At 52.0% G+C, this 17,782-nt stretch overlaps 5 protein-coding genes across 5 annotated transcripts; 3 read left to right on the top strand and 2 right to left on the bottom strand.

Annotated features, from left to right (window-relative positions):
• Window positions 1–3: 3 nt before the first annotated feature.
• COCMIDRAFT_105751 (glycoside hydrolase family 16 protein) lies at window positions 4–1,114 on the top strand (the record flags this gene model as incomplete). The annotated part of the gene is made up of 2 exons (XM_007693694.1): window positions 4–349; window positions 396–1,114. The coding sequence occupies 2 exons, from the start codon at window positions 4–6 to the stop codon at window positions 1,112–1,114; spliced, it is 1,065 nt and encodes a 354-aa protein (XP_007691884.1).
• A 680-nt stretch (window positions 1,115–1,794) lies between these two features.
• On the top strand, window positions 1,795–4,335 carry COCMIDRAFT_40241 (uncharacterized protein; the record flags this gene model as incomplete). The annotated part of the gene is made up of 6 exons (XM_007693691.1): window positions 1,795–1,838; window positions 1,889–2,015; window positions 2,060–2,709; window positions 3,161–3,287; window positions 3,386–4,051; window positions 4,264–4,335. The coding sequence occupies 6 exons, from the start codon at window positions 1,795–1,797 to the stop codon at window positions 4,333–4,335; spliced, it is 1,686 nt and encodes a 561-aa protein (XP_007691881.1).
• Window positions 4,336–5,002: 667 nt separating this feature from the next.
• Window positions 5,003–5,954, bottom strand: COCMIDRAFT_40240 (uncharacterized protein; the record flags this gene model as incomplete). The annotated part of the gene is made up of 3 exons (XM_007693690.1): window positions 5,003–5,515; window positions 5,666–5,763; window positions 5,822–5,954. The coding sequence occupies 3 exons, from the start codon at window positions 5,952–5,954 to the stop codon at window positions 5,003–5,005; spliced, it is 744 nt and encodes a 247-aa protein (XP_007691880.1).
• A 934-nt stretch (window positions 5,955–6,888) lies between these two features.
• COCMIDRAFT_8705 (uncharacterized protein) lies at window positions 6,889–13,021 on the bottom strand (the record flags this gene model as incomplete). Its single annotated transcript, XM_007693683.1, has 3 exons — window positions 6,889–7,152; window positions 7,203–7,316; window positions 7,367–13,021. The coding sequence occupies 3 exons, from the start codon at window positions 13,019–13,021 to the stop codon at window positions 6,889–6,891; spliced, it is 6,033 nt and encodes a 2,010-aa protein (XP_007691873.1).
• A 3,033-nt stretch (window positions 13,022–16,054) lies between these two features.
• Window positions 16,055–17,755, top strand: COCMIDRAFT_40238 (uncharacterized protein; the record flags this gene model as incomplete). The annotated part of the gene is made up of 3 exons (XM_007693689.1): window positions 16,055–16,114; window positions 16,177–17,520; window positions 17,624–17,755. The coding sequence occupies 3 exons, from the start codon at window positions 16,055–16,057 to the stop codon at window positions 17,753–17,755; spliced, it is 1,536 nt and encodes a 511-aa protein (XP_007691879.1).
• Window positions 17,756–17,782: the final 27 nt, after the last annotated feature.

Here is a 17,782-nt window from a genome sequence, read left to right as displayed (position 1 = left end):
GCCATGCTTACCACAGCCACACTTCTGTTGGTCCTCGCCATACCTGGTTTCCTCTCGAACGTGGCTGCAGAAGATTGTACTGTATTTTCCACCAATGGCTCCACTGCAGCGATGTACGACTTCTATCGGTTTTACGACTTTCGTAACTTGAGTGAGAGCCTCATTGGCAATGTGGATACAGTATCCGACAGTGGCGAAAAGCAATCGATAACAGTAGCATCCCATGGGCAATCAAATATCATTGCTGCTTCCCCCTGGAGCGCTGGCTGGGATGTTCGACATTGGTTGAGGCCGGCAGCAAGAGAAGACACTATTGACATGCACTACACACCATCCAGTGTATCAATAAGTAGGTTATAGAACATGGGGGTCTTGTTTATATTAACGAGTGACAGGCAAGAACAATGATGGATCGAAAGAGTCTTCTACCTACCTTACTCTTCACACGACACGGCTGCACAACGGTACGCAATTAGCATCTGAGTTGGACTTTATCGAGCACAATGCCACATATGCATCGATCCGTATGTCGGCGCGCATACGTGGTGCAAGTGGTGCAATTGCCGGCTTCTTTACGTACCACAACGACACCGCCGAGTCGGACATAGAAATTCCAACCGGAGGCACTAGCAATGAAATACATTACTCGAATCAACCGACCACAGATCCTGATACAGCAGCACCAATACAAGACGCAACATTCAACGTCTCTACGAAAGATTCTCAACCTACTTCTATCTGGAACAACTATCGGTTAGACTGGATACGCGGGAGAAGCGCATGGTACGTCAATGGTAAACAGACTGCTGAGACTCGTGTGAATGTACCAGATGCAGAAAGTACGATCATACTGAACCTTTGGAGCAATGGCGGAAACTTCTCTGGACGAATGGATATTGGGAATGAAGCTTGGTTCGATATTCAGTGGGTTGAGCTATTGTTTAATACCACTACCACTACTGTGGATAAAACCAGCAGAACCGTATGCTCTGTGGAGTCTTCTCTAGGATCTCCCGTCCCGAGCGTTTCTTATTCTATACATGAGGGGGCTTCAGAACACCTTTGGTGGGCTGTGGGGCTGATATCGATGGTGGCTTTGATACAGTCTACGTGATTTATGGAGACGCTGGTAGTCAATCCATTTGGAGCTCCGTTTCAGAGATACAGAAAATCAAGCTGTTCAACACCAAGGAGGACGACATAAATATTTGATAGAAGGTCGCTATCAGCGAAGTTGCCCCGCAAACGCCATCGGAATGCGATAGTACTGAACAAATAGGTGCTGAAGAAGAGCTTCATTGTGGATATTACGAACAAACAATGAACTCTGGACTTCACCTGTTGGCCGATGTAGCGGATTTCAGGTGGTTTGATTTCTTGAACGGATGGCTTTTACAGCATTCCTACATAAGTTATCACTTGATTTCTGTAACACCCATGAGTGCTCAACCGACTCTTCTCTCTCAGTATCGTGAGTAACTGATATTACTGAATTAATCCCGAGGAGTATGGCAAAGCCTGTTCTTGCTTCGAATTCCATTCCCTTGTGATTGGTGGACCATGACCCCTTCCTATCGGCCTAGTGCCTTGGCACTATGCGTGAAGACGAGGTAGCCTTGCGGTGTTTTCACAACAAACAACCTTTCCCAAACTCTAAAAGAACACAGGTTATATCTTTAAAGTCATATCAGCGATTAGATACCCTCACATACCTCACACACCTCACACAGCTTGAGCTTCGGCGGTGCATTATTCGTGGCCGGTCAGCCTTGTGCGCTTTCTTGACCTCCCTCGATGGCGGAGACGTTGCAACCGTATGTTTTAGCAGCAGTTAAAAGGTACTCAACTTCTATCGAACCTATAGCATCCTCAGCTAACATACAAATAGATGTCTGGATTCAGGTGAATATTCGGATCTCACCATCACATGCGGAAGTGATGTACACAAGGTGCATAAGATGATAGTTTGCACTCAGTCCGACTTCCTTGCAGCCGCTATCCGGTTCGGGGGTAAAGTAAGTCGTTTTGAGCATTTCCTAAGCTTTACTAACATGTGCAGGAATCTAAGCAGGCAAATATCAACCTCCCTGACGACGAGCCGGCAATCGTGAAGTTGGCAGTGCACTACATTTACACCGGCGATTACATATGTGACTCGCAAGAGCCGATCAATCTTTCGAGTCCTCTTACTTCTGGTGAAAAGCCATCCCGCAATGAAGAGGGTGAATCCTACACGTATGACTTTCCACACTCGTGTAGCGATAGGGGACGGAGAAAACAGTGTCTTCCGCTCTGTCCTCATCACCAGTGCGGAGCTGGTTACTGCGATAATGAATGCTTTGACTTTTTATGCCGTTCCTGCGAGGATGGGGATTACAATGCTCGCAGTAATCCCAAACATCTAGCCGAAGATCTCCTTGTTCATACAAAGGCGTATGAGATAGCCGATAAGTATAACATCGCAGGCTTGAAGGAACTCTCGAAAGCGAAATTCAAGAAAGGGTGTGAGAAATATTGGTATACCAATCCATTCAGAGTTGCTGCAAAGTACGCATTCTCTACAACTTTGGAGGAAGACAAAGGACTGAGAGATATTGTCATCGACACCGTCGCTCAGCACACAATACTCATACGCGAGCCACAAATTCAAGTGCTTATGAAAGAGTTCGGCGATCTGGCTCTTGGTGTCCTGTTGAAGAAGGCGGATCAGTATTTCTGGGGTTGATAAGGAAAAGGAGAATATGGCCACTCTGCTCAGAGAGTTAGGATGTCACTACAACATCCACCATCTGCCAATAGGAACGCTACAGGAATCACGGTGGATACGAACACGTAAGACCACTCGGCTCTTGTCTATGTCCGAATTCCCCGTGTAATCTCACCATCAAGCAAAGCTTAAACTTCAACCTGCCTGAGTATAGCGTCTTGGCGTAAGCCTTAATAGATACCTCACACAATCAGAACAATCAACTTTGTTTTTGTATATTCCGTTTGACATTTCTCAATTTCTTGCAACTACACTAGACGTTATTCTCAAGCATCCATATGGCGTCGGAGGCCGAAACCCAGATTCTGGGCTCAATCAAAAGGTACATAGTACATCCATCCAACCTCTCTCCCAGCACACCAGTAGCCAACGGAACCTAACCAATCATAACAGCTCCCTAACCTCAGGCCTCTCCTCCGACCTCACCATAACCTGCGGCCCCGACTCCCACGCCGTCCACCAGCAAATCATCTGCCCACGCGCCGAATTCTTCGCCCGAGCCCTAAAATTCGGCGGTCAAGTCTGTACAATACCCCCCCCCCCCCATCCAATCTCAATTCAACCCTAATCACGTAAAAAAAACCTCCACACATGACAAAACTAACCCAGGCTTAAAAGGAAACCTCAACAAGCGAAATCAACCTCCCAGAAGATGACCCAGCGATAATAAAACTCCTACTTCAGTACCTCTACGAAGGCGACTACCACCTCCCTTCTTCCCCTTCTTCTCCTTCTCCACCCGTCCTCACAACACGGACAAAAAAAAGACCAACTCACACTCCCGCCGGCCTCCCTTACACCTACGACTTCCCCCACACCTGCCATCCCCCCCTGACCCCCCACACCCTCTGTCCCCACCACACCTGCACTTACACCCGTTCCTCCTCCCAACCCACCCCTTGCAACTACACCTGCACCTCCTTCACCTGCCCCCTCTGCACCTCCCCTCCACCCGCACCCGCACCTTACGCCGGCAGCCCCGCCGATCTCATCACACACGCCGAACTCTACGCCGTAGCAGACAAATACCAAGTGCCCTCGTTGAAACCTCTCATCGTCAAACGGTTCTCGCACGCGTGCGCAAGGTTCTGGGGCGAGCCCGAGTTTGTGGATGCGGCGAGGTGCGTGTTTCAGAGTACGCCCGAGAGGGATGGCGGGTTGAGGCGGGTCGTGCTGAAGACGTTGTTTGAGCATTTGGGCGTCTTGATTCGGAGCGAGGGGGTGGCGCGGTTGGTGAGGGAGGAGGCGGAGGTCGCGGTTGGGGTGTTGAGGTTGTGTGGAGGGGTAAGTGGGGAAGGGGGAGACGGATGAGGATGAGGATGAGGATGAGGTGGTGGGGTGTGAGTGTGTAGATGTAGGTACGCCGGGGAGGTTGGAAAAAAAGGGGGGGGGGAGGGGGGTTGTCAGGAAAGATACCGTTGTCGACGTAGATGGTGGGGAGAAGTAGGGTGGAGAATGAGGACATGGATTAGTGGTGTTTTGGAATCAAAAGGTAGATTTGTTTTTCAATGCAGAAGAGGAGGAAGAGGAGGAAGAAGAAGAAGAAGAAGAAGAAGCGAAGCCGCTAATTACAGCGCTTTTATATCATACAAGACATGTAGAGTAGAACAAAGTCAATTACTTATTTTCCTCGCGAGATACCAAAGTTAGACCACCCGAACAGTTGGATTATCGACAAACACCGACATCCCCTTTTGGCACACACACACACACACACATCTACGCTACTTTAATTTGACAAACACGAATATAGAGAGAAAAGATTCCGAGTAGAGATAAAAAAAACCGCAAGTGCAAAATCAACCAAGTCATGCAGAATATCGATGTCACACAATTAATCCATGTATGCATGTAAAAGAAAATCACGCCCTCACTTTGTTCAAGCCGGTGTTTTTTTCTTCTCTAGTTTGGTAGGTTAGACTTGTTCGAAAAGAGGATTGAGCCGTCAAGTTTTCCCAATGTTCACGACGTGGCAGAAAGGAAATGAAAGAAAAAAGGGCTGTAGGAAGGAGCAAGTTTGAGCAAGAGTAAAGAAGAAGAATATTTTCATAAACCCGCCATGAAAATGCATTTTGACAAAACAACTTTATCCCACCCTCGTATTCCCATAAATCACCACCTCCCTCGTCCTCCAACGAGCCAAATTTACGCACTCGCCGTCATATCGAACATCGCACCCCCCCCCCATACCTCCTAGTTCAACCATCTTTTCCTTCATGATGCAACAACCACCATCTACAACCTAACCTCACCACCCTGCCTCTTAATCCCAAACTTGCTGAGGCGAATCCTGGGCACCACGCCAACAAGCACCAGCACACTCGCCGTAATCACCGCCCAATGCTGCATATGCCCCACGTAAATATTATACGTAGTCCACGTCGCCGCGGAAATCGTCGCTAGACCCAGCACAGCAATAAAGTAACCAGACAGCCGATGGTACTTGTAGATGCTCTTGGCATTCTCAACACTACCATACAGTTGCGGCACGTAGTACTGGGTGAAACCGACCAGCGCCTGGAGGTAGACAAGAACGTAAAAAGCGAGGCCGAGACGGGCGTGGGCAGAGGCAAAGTGCTCGTGGCCGGGGCCTTGCTTGTTGATTTCGATGATGATGAGACCCGCGGTTAGGGCGGAGGTGCCGACAACGTGGAAGAGGAAGTGGGCGAGTGTTCCCGCGCGCTTTTGTTCGGGCGTGTGTGTGGGTTGCAGGATGAGGGCTGCTTGGATGGCGAGGAGGAAGCCGGCCTACGGAGATAAGGTATCAATGATACGGTTGTCGCGAGGGGGTTACTAGGGTGGTGTCGGGGTTGCTTACAGAGTTGAGAAGCTGTTTGGCGGGCGGGGCGGTTAGCTGGTTTGCTGGGGAAAAGACGTTGTGTGTTTAGGGCTGCTTACCGGATGCGCGGAGAAGAAGATGAGCTTGTTGGAGAAGATGGCTCCCCAGACTATAGCGGCGAGAATCCAGATGCCGGCTTGGGCGATGGGAGCAGTACCTGTGTGTTTGGTTAACAGCTGTCGCCCCTCGCAAACCTTGCCAGTAGCTTCACATACCAATCCACAGGTTGTGATACAGCGGCTGGCCCTGCATCTGACTTGCATCGCCTCTTCTGCCGAGAAGCGGCTCTTCTTCGCTCTGGCCACGCGCAGCAGCCGAATTAGGCGGGATTCCGGTGGCAGAAGCCATTTTTGAAGCGCGTAGAATGAAGAACAGTATCACTGTAATCCTAGCGTACGACAGCGGAAGAGAAGAGAGGAAGAATCAGTGTCAGCGCGCGACGGGAACCTGAGGGAAGCGTCGGACTTTAGAGCATCTTAGCACCTCATGCTGAACAATGACGACACCAGCACCCCTGCACAAATCCACCAATCAACGTAGTTTGGCTGTAAGGTAGCCGGCCGCCGCAGCCAATAGGGGCAAAGATGACAGCCTGCAGCACAAGTGGTGATGTTTGCATCGCTGGTTTGGGGCGAGGACGAGGCCATGTTTGCATATCGCATGCCTGTCTAGCCTGTCACATAATGGTCGCGTGAAACTGATGCATGCATACACATACATACCCACTAGCATGCATTCCCCAGTCCGCCCAATCGGCGCCACAAAGCTCAACGTGCTGAAAAAATATCAAGTTGGTATTGTCAATTCCTAAGTATACATCTTTTCCCTTCCCCGCCCATGTCTCTGCATCCTATATTGTACAAGTGTGCGCCCTCTGCGTAGCGTGGCATTGTATCGTAAGTGTCTCGCCCGCATCTCAATCCCATTATGCCAATACTAGGGAATCACTCTCCACGTCCGTCCATCTTTCCAAATATCCATACGCCGTCAAATGCCCATTGCATTCATATCGAAAAAAAATATACGTTCCTTCCATCCCATTCCAACGCAACGGAATACATCTTGACGCGGAAAAAATGCAAGGGTAATAAGCGTCTAATGCACCCATAACAAAAAGTCGTCAATGATTCTTGCAAGCCTGCCAGAACCATCTACTTTGTCTCCAATTGCGCCGTTCGCTTATGCTAGTAGGAGCAGTGCTGAGGTCCATGCCCCAATAGTGTATGTGTGTGAGTTTGTGTGCGTCGAAATTAAAAAAAAAAAAGTTAAAAAGTAGTTGCTCTCACTTCTTCTTCATAAGAGCTGGTGGTTTCGAAGGGTCCGCTGGGTCCAAGAACTTGGTCATAGCAATAGAAAGCTCCTTGAACTCGACTGGTTTCGTCACATACGAGTTGAACCCCGCTTCCGCGCACTTTGCGTACACATCCCCGAGGACGTTTGCCGATAGCGCGATAATTGGGTGCCGGCGGTACCCATGTTTCTTCTCCCAACGTCGGATTTCTTTGCAAGCCTGGTAGCCGTCTTTGTTGGGCATATGCAGGTCACACTGGAAGCTCGTTAGCACGGCTCACGCTCATGGCATGCGTATCTACTTACAAGAACAATCGAGTAATAACCCGGCGGCTTGGAGAAGATGGCTTCTGTCGCCTGAACGCCGTCGAGAACAGTTTCGGTTGCAATGTCGATTCTAGCCAAGAATTTCAGGATGACCTACATCAGTTAGTACCAGTCAACACGAGATACTGTTCACGTCTACTCACAGTCTGGTTGATCTTGTTGTCCTCAACCAACAACACTTTGTGGTTCTTGCCGCCAACCCTTCGTTTGAGCTCTTCAAACACAAGCTTCTGGCTAACAACAACCTGCTGCGCGCTGTCCTGGTTTCGATCGGTACTTGACTCGCGTTGCTTCTGTGGATCGAATATAATTGCAAATTTCGATGGCTTAAGAGGCCGATACACAAATTCCAGGCGGCGGTCATTGTGGAGTTGTTCATAATCATACACTGGCGCCTCCTTCATAAGTTCCTTCTTCTGCGAAGGATCAGACACTATGACAACCGATGTGTTGCTGTAGGCCGTCGAGCTAAAGATCTGATCAACAATGGCATGCACTTCGGCAGTGTCATGCAACACAAGCACAACGTGGGTGAACAAGACAGGGTTCTCGCCACCCATCATCTTCTGAGCACCAATGATACTCGCCTGTCCAGTGACTTGGTGAGGGATTCCTTGAGGTAGCGTGTTCTTAATGTGCCTGATTGTGGCTTCTCTGCTGTGTTCAAGAGGACATACCACCAAAATAGAGTACATGGGAGGCTGTAGGGCACTTCCCAACGGAGAAAGACTGCGGTGTGGTGAACCTTGACGTACAGTCTCATCCGAGTCAACAGAAGTGCTCGATTCGTCTGGTCGAGTTTCTTGGTCGCTGTTACTTCGCTTTGGGGGCAAGGCCAGGTTCATGTTCGCACTCGAGGCTGTACTAGTTTCGTGCATGTAGGACGACGCTGATGACCTTTCTGACCGCAGGCTCGACTGCCCAGTTAGTGCAGAGCTTGTCAAAGAATGCTCTGAACTTCCAGAAGAGAGCGCAGGAGAGTCTCGTGAGCGTTCAGAGGTGGTCACGCTAGGCACGGGCGACTTGGCCGTCTCACTCTTCTCCGACGACACGCTTGAGACGCGCTTCAGAGGCACATGACCAGGATTTTGCGATTGCACAAACTTCTGTAGAGCTGATGGCTGCAGCTGCTGCAAGTTGGCTGGTGGGGGGGCGATCGGTGGCTCGAAGGCGGGCGTTCCTGGCGTTGATACCAGCGGCTTTGGATAGTCGTCTGCAGTAGGAAGGCCAAACTTGATCGTGAAAAAGAAGGTTGAACCCTTGCCTGGCGCGCTTCGAGCATCCATTCTGCCACCATGGAGTTCGACAAATTGCATAGAAATAGCCAGTCCGAGTCCAGTGCCGCCATGTTGTCTTGTACTGCTCGCGTCAATCTGACTGAATCGCTTGAACAGATACTTGGCCTCGGCGTCTGTGAAGCCTTGGCCAGTGTCCACCACTTCAAATCGGATCATCGTCTCATTTTCCTTTAGTGGCCGAGATCGATCGGATGGCTGCAGTTTGCATCGTATGAAAATCTCTCCGTGCTCAGTAAATTTGATCGCATTCCCAACCACATTAAGGAGGACCTGCCTAATGCGGAACTTGTCACCCTTGACTTCTGCTGGCACCCCTTCATCTACCAGGTAATTGAGCTCAAGGCCTTTCTGAATGGCAAGACCCATGTTAAGGTCGTTGACTTCCTCAAGCAGAGACGGCAGATGAAGCCATTCCATAGAGAGCTTGATCATTCCAGCTTCGACCTTGGACAGATCGAGAATATCGTTGATGAGATTGAGCAAACTGTCGGTACTGGCTTTGATAATGTTGACGTGCTCCAGTTGCTCAGTGTTGAGAACGCTATCCAGAAGGAAGTTGACCATTCCTGAAATACCGTTAAGTGGCGTTCGGATCTCATGCGACATGTTGCTCAAGAACTTGGATTTTGCGTCCATGGTCTCCTTGAGTGTTTGCTCGAGCAGCTTGTGGTCGTTGATGTCTGTTGCTGTTCCATACCAAGTCTCCTCGTCACTGGTTTCTGCAAGCGATTTCTCCAGTAAGATTCTCACAAGGTGCCACCTGTAATCACCATCCTTGTTGCGAAGTCTGACCTCGGTCGAGTAAGATGCCCGCCCGTGGGCGTCTTTGACAACCCTCAATATGCCAGTGCTTGCCAGTTTTGACAGCTTGGCTTGAGGCAAGTCCATCCTGTCCGGGGACGAGCCACTGGGACTGGTGATGGTTCTTTCCGTTTCTGATGAAGCATCAGAAGCATTAGAGTCGTGTCCGTGCTCAGGTGGCAAAGACGTAGGAACGTTAGCAACACCATGCTCATCTAGCTCTGGAAGCTTGCACTTGATGACATCGTCGGGATGGACGTGCTCGAGGAAACCATTACCGAGGGCCTGACTCTCACTTTGACCAGAAAACGAAATCCACTGCGAGTTGCAAAAGGTCAGACCCCTACGGTCTGACACGACAAATACAATCTGAGGACTCGAGTTGGCCAATGCTCGATACTTGGCTTCTGAAGCAGCCGTCTCCTGCTGGCGAGCTGAGTTTTGTTCTGCAATGTGCTGTTCGTGAAAGTCCATGTTGGTGCCGATCCAGTGCACAATCTGCTGACGCTTGTTCCTCAGTGGCGCCACTCGAACATAAAACCATCGATAGCACTCATCGAAGCGCTGTAATCTGACCTTCATCTGTAGTTGCTGGCCAGTCCGTAGAGATCTACCCCATTCTTCCAAATATGCATCGCGGTCTTCGGGGTGAATTGAATCCCACGGGTTTTGCAGCACTTGGCGCGAGGTTTGACCGCGGTATATGAGGAATTTGGAGTTGACCCAGCTGATTGCTCCAGTATTGGGCGCAGCAGTAAATATCTGAACCGGCAAAGAATCGATAATGGTCCGAAGCAAACTCTCTGAAGGAGGTGGCATTTCAGAAGTTTCAGTGGTGGACATTGTCCTTACTGTGCCTTGGGTCATTTGTGGTCGACCTCCTGGCGTGGTCGCGGCCGGGAGCGATTGGAACGACGAGCTAAAATCGGCACCATACGAGTGCAGGAATGAGTGACCACGTTTGGTCGTATCTTGCGCTTGTGCACGGCGGGGGCTCGATGCTTCATCCTTCTTATCCTCGCGTGGCTTTGAAGGATCTTCCTTGACGCTTTCAGCCACTGGATTCACAGTCACTCGCTTCCCAGGGCGTTTATCGGTTTTCCTTGAACTCTGTTCTTGGGAATTTGAGGTAGTATTGTTGTTGGTCTTGTTGGCTTGTCTCCTAGCGTCAAAATAGCTTTCCACGGCCTCGCTGCCAGCAAGATGACCAGGTGTGCCGCTATGCGAGTGCCTACTGGAGAATCCTAGCGAGGTGTCCCAGCCAGGTGTTCCGGCAATTGACCCTCCTGGGCTGTGTCTAGAGCGACTGGAGTAGTCAGATGGACTAGTAACGCTACCTGCCGCAGAGTTGGTGATGTCTCCCAGGTCAAGATGAAGCAAGTCTTCAAGACTGTCAGAATCCGAAGACATGGTCATCCCTCCTGCACCAACAGTAGCAGCTCTTCGTTGTCGGATAGAGGCGACCTGAGTCTGAGCGTTGGTAAAATGCCATGCATTCGAAAATGAGGTAGCTAGATGAGGGCCCAGATGCTTGAGAGAGTTTGTCAGATTTCGTGGATATGGCACGATAGGCGAAAGCAGCGAAAGAATGGCAATGGGTGCTTTCCGCACAAAATCGCCCTGGTGGAATGAGGTGCCCACAGACTGCTCAGACTGTCTTCGTGACATTGCAGGTGTTTGAGATGGTGTGTTCGTATCTGTTGGTGCCATTGTCTGTGACAAGGTGGGATGTATTAGTGGTATGTGCGTGACAGTGCTAGCTTTATCGACGCCAATAGCTTCAACCATGCCATACTGCGTGTAGTCTGGTGGAGAGCGCGATGGATTGAATGTCTCTTCGTCGACGTTACCGGTAGCAAAGAAGGGGTTAGCATCAGCGTCATTCTGGATAGCTGGCGAAGGGGCAGGCGACTGTGCCCAAGGTGAAGCTGGGTATTGCTCATACTCTTCGTAGCGCGGAGGCAATCTAGGATCACTGGACCCAAGACCGACTCGCCCACGGGCAGCAGCTAACTTGAGAGCTTCTTGTGCGGCAGCACTGCCCTGAACTGCAGATGGTTTGACCGGGTCTGTCCTGTCTTTATCCAAGTTTTCTTTGGAAGTTGAAAAGGAAGTTGAATAGTCTCTGGTCAAAGTTACTAAGCGACCTCTCTCCAAAACGCGATTGACTCCCGAGTTGTCTATCAATGCGTCCGGCTCGTGGTCGAGAGCACGTAGGACATGGTAGACGGCACTGGGCGGTGAAGGCTCTCCAATGCTAGAGAATTCCGGGTCACTAAAAGTCGGGCCTCCCGTCGGAGTCGACTCCGCAAACGCGGAAGACATGCCATCGAAAGAAGCTTGTGAGACCTGTCGCAGCGGGTGATCTGGCCTTGAGCCCATATGGGGTGCATGGCTTGCAGATCGGAGTGGGCCTCTTGGGCGAATTGGTTGTGCAGGCATCGGGGTGTCCGGTGACATGGTTGGCTTTTGCCTTTCATGGCCCGCAAAAGAATGATGTGAGAATAGCTTCGGTCGCCTTTCCGGGATGACTGTGGTAGGTGGAACATCCCCAGATTCACCTTCCTGGGGATTGGATGTATTTTCGGGTTGGAGGTTGCTGCCCTGGCCTGCAGATTCTTGGTACGTTGCGGCATATGCGCTAGCGTCGTTGGCAGACGCAGTGAAAGTGGCTTTCTGACCCCATGGTACGTTCTCGATATCCGAGGCGTCAGCTGGTACTGCAAGTGCAACTCGTTCTGCTCCATAGTGGTCGCGCATTATCGACGTCACAGTCGTCCACCATGCAGCCAATCCAGGCTCGACACCCAACCGCAGGACAACATCGTAAAGGTTAGGACTAGGAAATCGTGGGTCTTCAATGGCCGGGCTGGAATGCTGTCGACCTCCTGGTGCAAAGGGCGTGTTGCATGCGGCTGGCGTACTGCTCTCCGAGGCGATACGCTCCCTGGCTACCGTGTACTCTCGCGATTGGCCGGCAGAAACAGTGGGTGAAAGGTTAGTAAAGGGCATGTGGAAAGCCGAAGCCCATCTCGGCGTGTTGGGGACGGTAGGAAACGGATAGGATGGGGTGCGAAGAGGGTGGGCGGCAGGGGTAGGCGGCATGCTTCCGCGGATGGTCCTTGCAGATTCGGTAGATTCGGTAGATGCAGTCGATGCAGTCACGGCTGTAGGCAGCGGGTTCGGACTAGGAGTAGGGCTGCTAAAGGCTCCTTCGAGCGTGGGCGAAATTCCCGGCATGGGCTCTTCCTTGATGGGGGATATACGGCGAGGACCTGGCGTGTTTGCATTGGGGCTATTGGCCGAGGCTCGCAGGCGTGCGCGCTGTTGCTGCTGCTGCTGCTGCAGAACCTTCAACTGCAGACGGCGCAGTCTCTCGACCTCGAGCTCATCGGGAGAGACGTTGCCCTGTGGGGGGTGGGGGGTGCTCTCTGTTGGAGTTTCGTCGGCCTGAGAGTCGGCGGCGGGTTGGTCGTCGCAATGGCGGCTGTCAGTGTCGCTCATGTCGATATCGGCGGCTTCATCGTCGCGGTGGTTTGGGGGTTGCTGGGTCCGGGGCGAAGTTTGCGAAGTTTGGGCCGGATAGGACTTCGCGTCACTGGCGGCCAATCTCTGCAGTGGCGGGCGCGGAGTGGGTGGCGTAGCAGTCGTAGATGGGGCTCTCTTGGAATCAGGAGAGGGTGTCGGGGCCTTTGTCATTATGGCATTCCCCAGCGTGCCGCGTACAGCGCAAGTGGCGTGGTGATGGGGTCGGGGTCGGAATAATATGGTGCATAGATGGGACGGGTGGGCTATGACGTCGCGGAGAGAGTTCCTGGCAGCACGGGGACGGTGAAGAGGCAGCAACAACAACAACAACAGCAGCAGCAGCAGCACGGATAGGCCGACAGGGCGGATCAGCTGAGGCTGAGGGCGGTGCTATAGCCGCAAGACAAGTGGCCGCAGGGAGGGGGGGTTAGAGGGGAGCAGCGGAGAGGTGGTTGGTGAGAAAGAATTGGGTCGTGTCGTGGGTGTGCGTGAGGCCGGGATCAGGAGCAAGAGCAGGAAGGGCCTTGGTCGCAGCTTCTTCTAGAGGGCTTCTGGAGCCAGGCCAGGCCTGCACCGAGTGACGGCAGACAGGGCGGCAAGCGTGCGGGCAGGTAGTGCGGAAATGGGCTGGGGGGGGCAGGCGGACAGGCGGACAGGCGGACAGGCGGGCAGGCGGTTGATGGCGTGCAAAAGCGTGCGGGCGCCGAAAAGCGTCGTCCTGCGGGCTCATTGCAGCATCCCGCGCGAGCGAAATTGACTGTTGGCGGACGGGCGTGCTCTGCCCATGGTGGTGCTTGGCGGCGACGTCATTCAGGGACTCGCGTAGATGCCTAAGTAAGCCGAGCCAGCGTACTGCGTATTCACTCACCTAGAGTACCAAGTATGTACACGGTACAGCGCTGGCTGTCTGCATGTAAGTAGACTACCTAGACTACCTACAACAAACTCAACTCAACTCTATCCATCCCGTCCCCTGCTGCCGCCCGACCATGGCCACGATGCCCGTCCTAGCAGTCTATTCAGCTGTGGCTGCGTCTGCAGTCACGTTTTCGTTGTGCTCCACCGCTTTTGTTTTTTTGCAACCTGGTCTGCCCGCAACGGCTGCATCTGTCCTGGCTGGAGCCGAAACGGTATGCCCCGCGCCTGCGATTGGCCAGCCCGCCATGTTCCATTTTGCCATATCTCCCACATCGGGCTAGCGCCCTCTCCCTCGCCCATCGCAATCGCAACCTCCATGCTGCTCGCTCACACCGGCCATTGACTAGCCCTCTGCTAGACCATTCACCAGAGCCTCACTGGCGACGCCCTCCGCCCCTATGTGATTGACGTGTCGACTGCGCTATCCCCCTACCAGACGCCCATGGCACCATTAGTGGTGCCATACTGCTGGCGACTGTAGCCCCCCCCCTCCCCCTGGTCCCGCATCTGCAAGCTTTGCTCCAAGCAACTTGTGCGGCTTGCGCGCTTGTGCGTCCAATTCCTGCTGCATCTGTGGCAAGCATGCCTTGCATGCGAGCCTCGCATCTGCTAAGTATTACAATTGCGACTGTGCGCATGCTGGAGCGGCCACGCGAAATCAAACTCTCTCGATCCCTCGCCCACATCTCTAGTCGTTAGCAGCCGAGTGGATACCACCACCCCCTCTCCCCCCCTCACGTGCCTTGTCCACTTGCACCACGCAACCCCCACCTGTCGTCTGCTCTACCCGACAAAGTTTCGGTACACGCAATCTGCTAGACCCCTCACATGCGCAATACGGAATGTGTTCTGCATACAGGTCATACGATATTTGCGACTCGCCATCTCTAGTCTGGAATCCCGGGAACACGATCCGCGCCAATTGCGGGTACCTTGCATTGCCCACCACAAACATACACGGGATCTACACACAACCGATCACATACGCGCCACAGCCGAAACTCAACCACTGCAACTTTCTGTTTGCTGCCAATGCGCCATTAACTCAAATGCTCAAACACAGCGTCATGCACTCCTAGTGTTATTTCGTTCCCGTGCGTAGTCAATAATAGGGCTGCGCAATCATACTGCGGATATCTCGCCCTATCCTTGTACCCTGTCAAGACATAGGCAGTACAGCGGCCCAAGCCGGCACTGATTCAGTGACAGATCGCGATGCAAGTGGTTGTTGTATTCGAGCAAACTATTGGCCAATCACATCCATCCGAACATGAACGTTATTCCTCACACATGGCTGCCACGATCCACCTTAACCGTCATCCGAGTCAGCCCCGCTCTGTCTCCAAATCCTAGCTTCGTCTTGTGCGCTGTCTGTGCAAACATGCAGCGTCATGCCTGAAGACATGTCTTATCTATAGATGCACGTATCTTTGTCAGTCCTTGGCATACGGCGTCCCACGGACTGTGGGGAGAAGACACAGTTCTAATTTTCACATTATAGCCACATCCCCAGTTTGATCTTGTTTGCATCAACAGCCACACAGCCAAATAAGTTCCATGGCTATTTTGGGGCAGTGGGGAAACATACAAAACTCTCGTATGTGTGTGTGTGTGTGCCTCTAGTGGTACATGAAAACAACTCGAGGGTGGGAACATCATGTATACACTTTGACACTGTTGATCAATGTCCCTCGCTAGCTTTTCATGCTTGTAGAATTAGATCATCTAGTATGCCATGAACAGTCTTCTACAGCTCATGTATCCCGTTTCCTTTTCTCTTTCTAGCAGCCATGCTCAATTAGAGATACTCGTGTGACTCGCCGTATCATTATGCTAACATTTCTGCGCATGGAAACCTCGTATAAGTATACAGCCATTCTTACACGCGTCTCAAGCAGGTACATGCTAAAGATACTACCCTTTAAAGTAAATAATAAAGGCACGTGAAAACTATACAAAATTTCGTCCCTCATCGGCGTTCCGACACATGGAAAACATCTCCGTGACTTCCCTGGCTCAGCCACGATCATCCAATCAACACTCAGCACCCAACTCTTCTCCGCACTCCGGACCCTCGGTTTTCCTCCACATTCCGCGTCGGTCCCAATTCCGCCATGCCGATGGAACCCATACTAAACCATTGCCCGAGGCTGCTGTCATGTTGAACCACATTTCTCCGGGAGCTCTGCGTTCCTTTTCCTTAATTATTCGAGGGGGCACCTCTGGCAAAACATTCCATCTTGGACAGTACCCATTCTTCGGTGTTCGCATACGTACTCGCACAAGATGCCTTCAATATCCCACACTCTCCGCACTGCGCGCACCTTTTCGCGAAGTACAACAAAGGTTAATACCTGCCCATCACTTGGCTGTCAACGCAATTCCAGTCTATCAATTGACTCTAATAGACATATCTCAACCTCTCGCGCTCCTTTTCCTCGTCTCTCCGCCGCAATGAGATCAACAAAGTGTATCCCAGCGCTGCAGCCGCCATCGAAGACATGCAGCCCAACAGCACACTACTCTGTGGTGGATTCGGTCTCTCTGGCGTACCAGACACACTGATTGAACAAGTCAAGAACACCCCTAGAATCACTGGCCTGACTGCCGTCTCCAACAACGCCGGAGTCGTAGGCGGAGGTCTCGGCTTACTCCTCGAAAGCAAGCAAGTCAAAAAGATGATTGCCAGCTACGTCGGCGAGAACAAAGTCCTCGAGCAGATGTACCTCACCGGCGAACTCGAGCTCGAACTCACCCCTCAAGGCACCCTCGCCGAAAGATGTCGAGCCGGCGGCGCCGGCATCCCTGCCTTCTACACACCCGCCGCCTTTGGCACCGTCGTGCAAACCGGCGAGCTCGCCCTGCGCCACAACAGCGACGGCAGCGTAGCCCAATACTCGACCCCACGCGACGTCAAAGTCTTCTCTGGCAAATCCTACGTCATGGAAGAAAGCATAAAAGGCGACTACGCCTTCATCAAAGCCTACAAAGCCGATCGCCTAGGAAACGTTCAATTCCGCTTCTCCGCCCAAAACTTCAACGGCGCAATGGCTCGCAACGCCACCACCACCATTGTCGAAGCCGAACACATCGTCGACGTCGGCGAAATCCCCCCAAACGCCGTGCACGTCCCGGGCATCTACATCGACCGCGTCATCCAATCCACGGCTGAGAAGAAAATCGAAAAAGTCGTAAACGCAAAGGATCCATCCGAAGCGCTTGGTGGCCTGGGAAAACGCGACCGCATAGTCCGCCGCGCAGCCAAAGAATTCAAAAACGGCATGTACGCTAACCTCGGCATCGGCATGCCCATGCTCGCTCCTTCCTACGTAGACAGCACCGTAGAAGTCCAGCTTCAGTCTGAAAACGGTATCTTGGGTCTCGGTCCGTACCCGGCTAAAGGGCAAGAAGACCCCGATCTCATCAATGCTGGAAAGGAAACCGTTACCCTCGCACCTGGTGCCTCGTGCTTCGGGTCAGAAGAGTCTTTTGGCATGATACGCGCTGGTAAGATCGACCTAACCATCTTGGGCGCGATGCAAGTATCTGCGAGGGGCGACCTAGCGAATTGGATGTTACCTGGAAAGGTAAAAGGGTTTGGAGGCGCCATGGATCTAGTGTCGAACCCCGAGAAGACAAAGGTGGTGGTTACGATGGAGCATACGGATAAGAAGGGCAGACCGAAGATTTTGAAACAGTGCGAATTTCCACTCACAGGCAAGGCCTGTGTCAGTAGGATTATTACCGAGTTGGTGAGTTTTGTTGCCCTCCCTTTTTTTTTCTTCCCTTTGAAACATGTGTGGGGGCTTGCATGAAAGACTGTAAGCTGGGTTACTGACGATAAACGTGCGCTAGTGTGTCTTTGACGTCGACTTCACAGAAGGTCTCACGCTAGTCGAACTCGCAGATGGCGTTACCGTCGAGGAGATTCGAGAGAAGACTGGTGCCGACTTCAAGGAGGCAGCGGAGATTAAACCCATGTTATAGTTTTTTTTGGGGGGGGGGGGGGGGGGG

Source organism: Bipolaris oryzae, assembly GCF_000523455.1.
Source record: "Bipolaris oryzae ATCC 44560 unplaced genomic scaffold scaffold_177, whole genome shotgun sequence".
Taxonomy (NCBI): Eukaryota; Fungi; Ascomycota; class Dothideomycetes; order Pleosporales; family Pleosporaceae; genus Bipolaris; species Bipolaris oryzae.
This window is presented reverse-complemented; position numbering and strand designations above follow the sequence as displayed.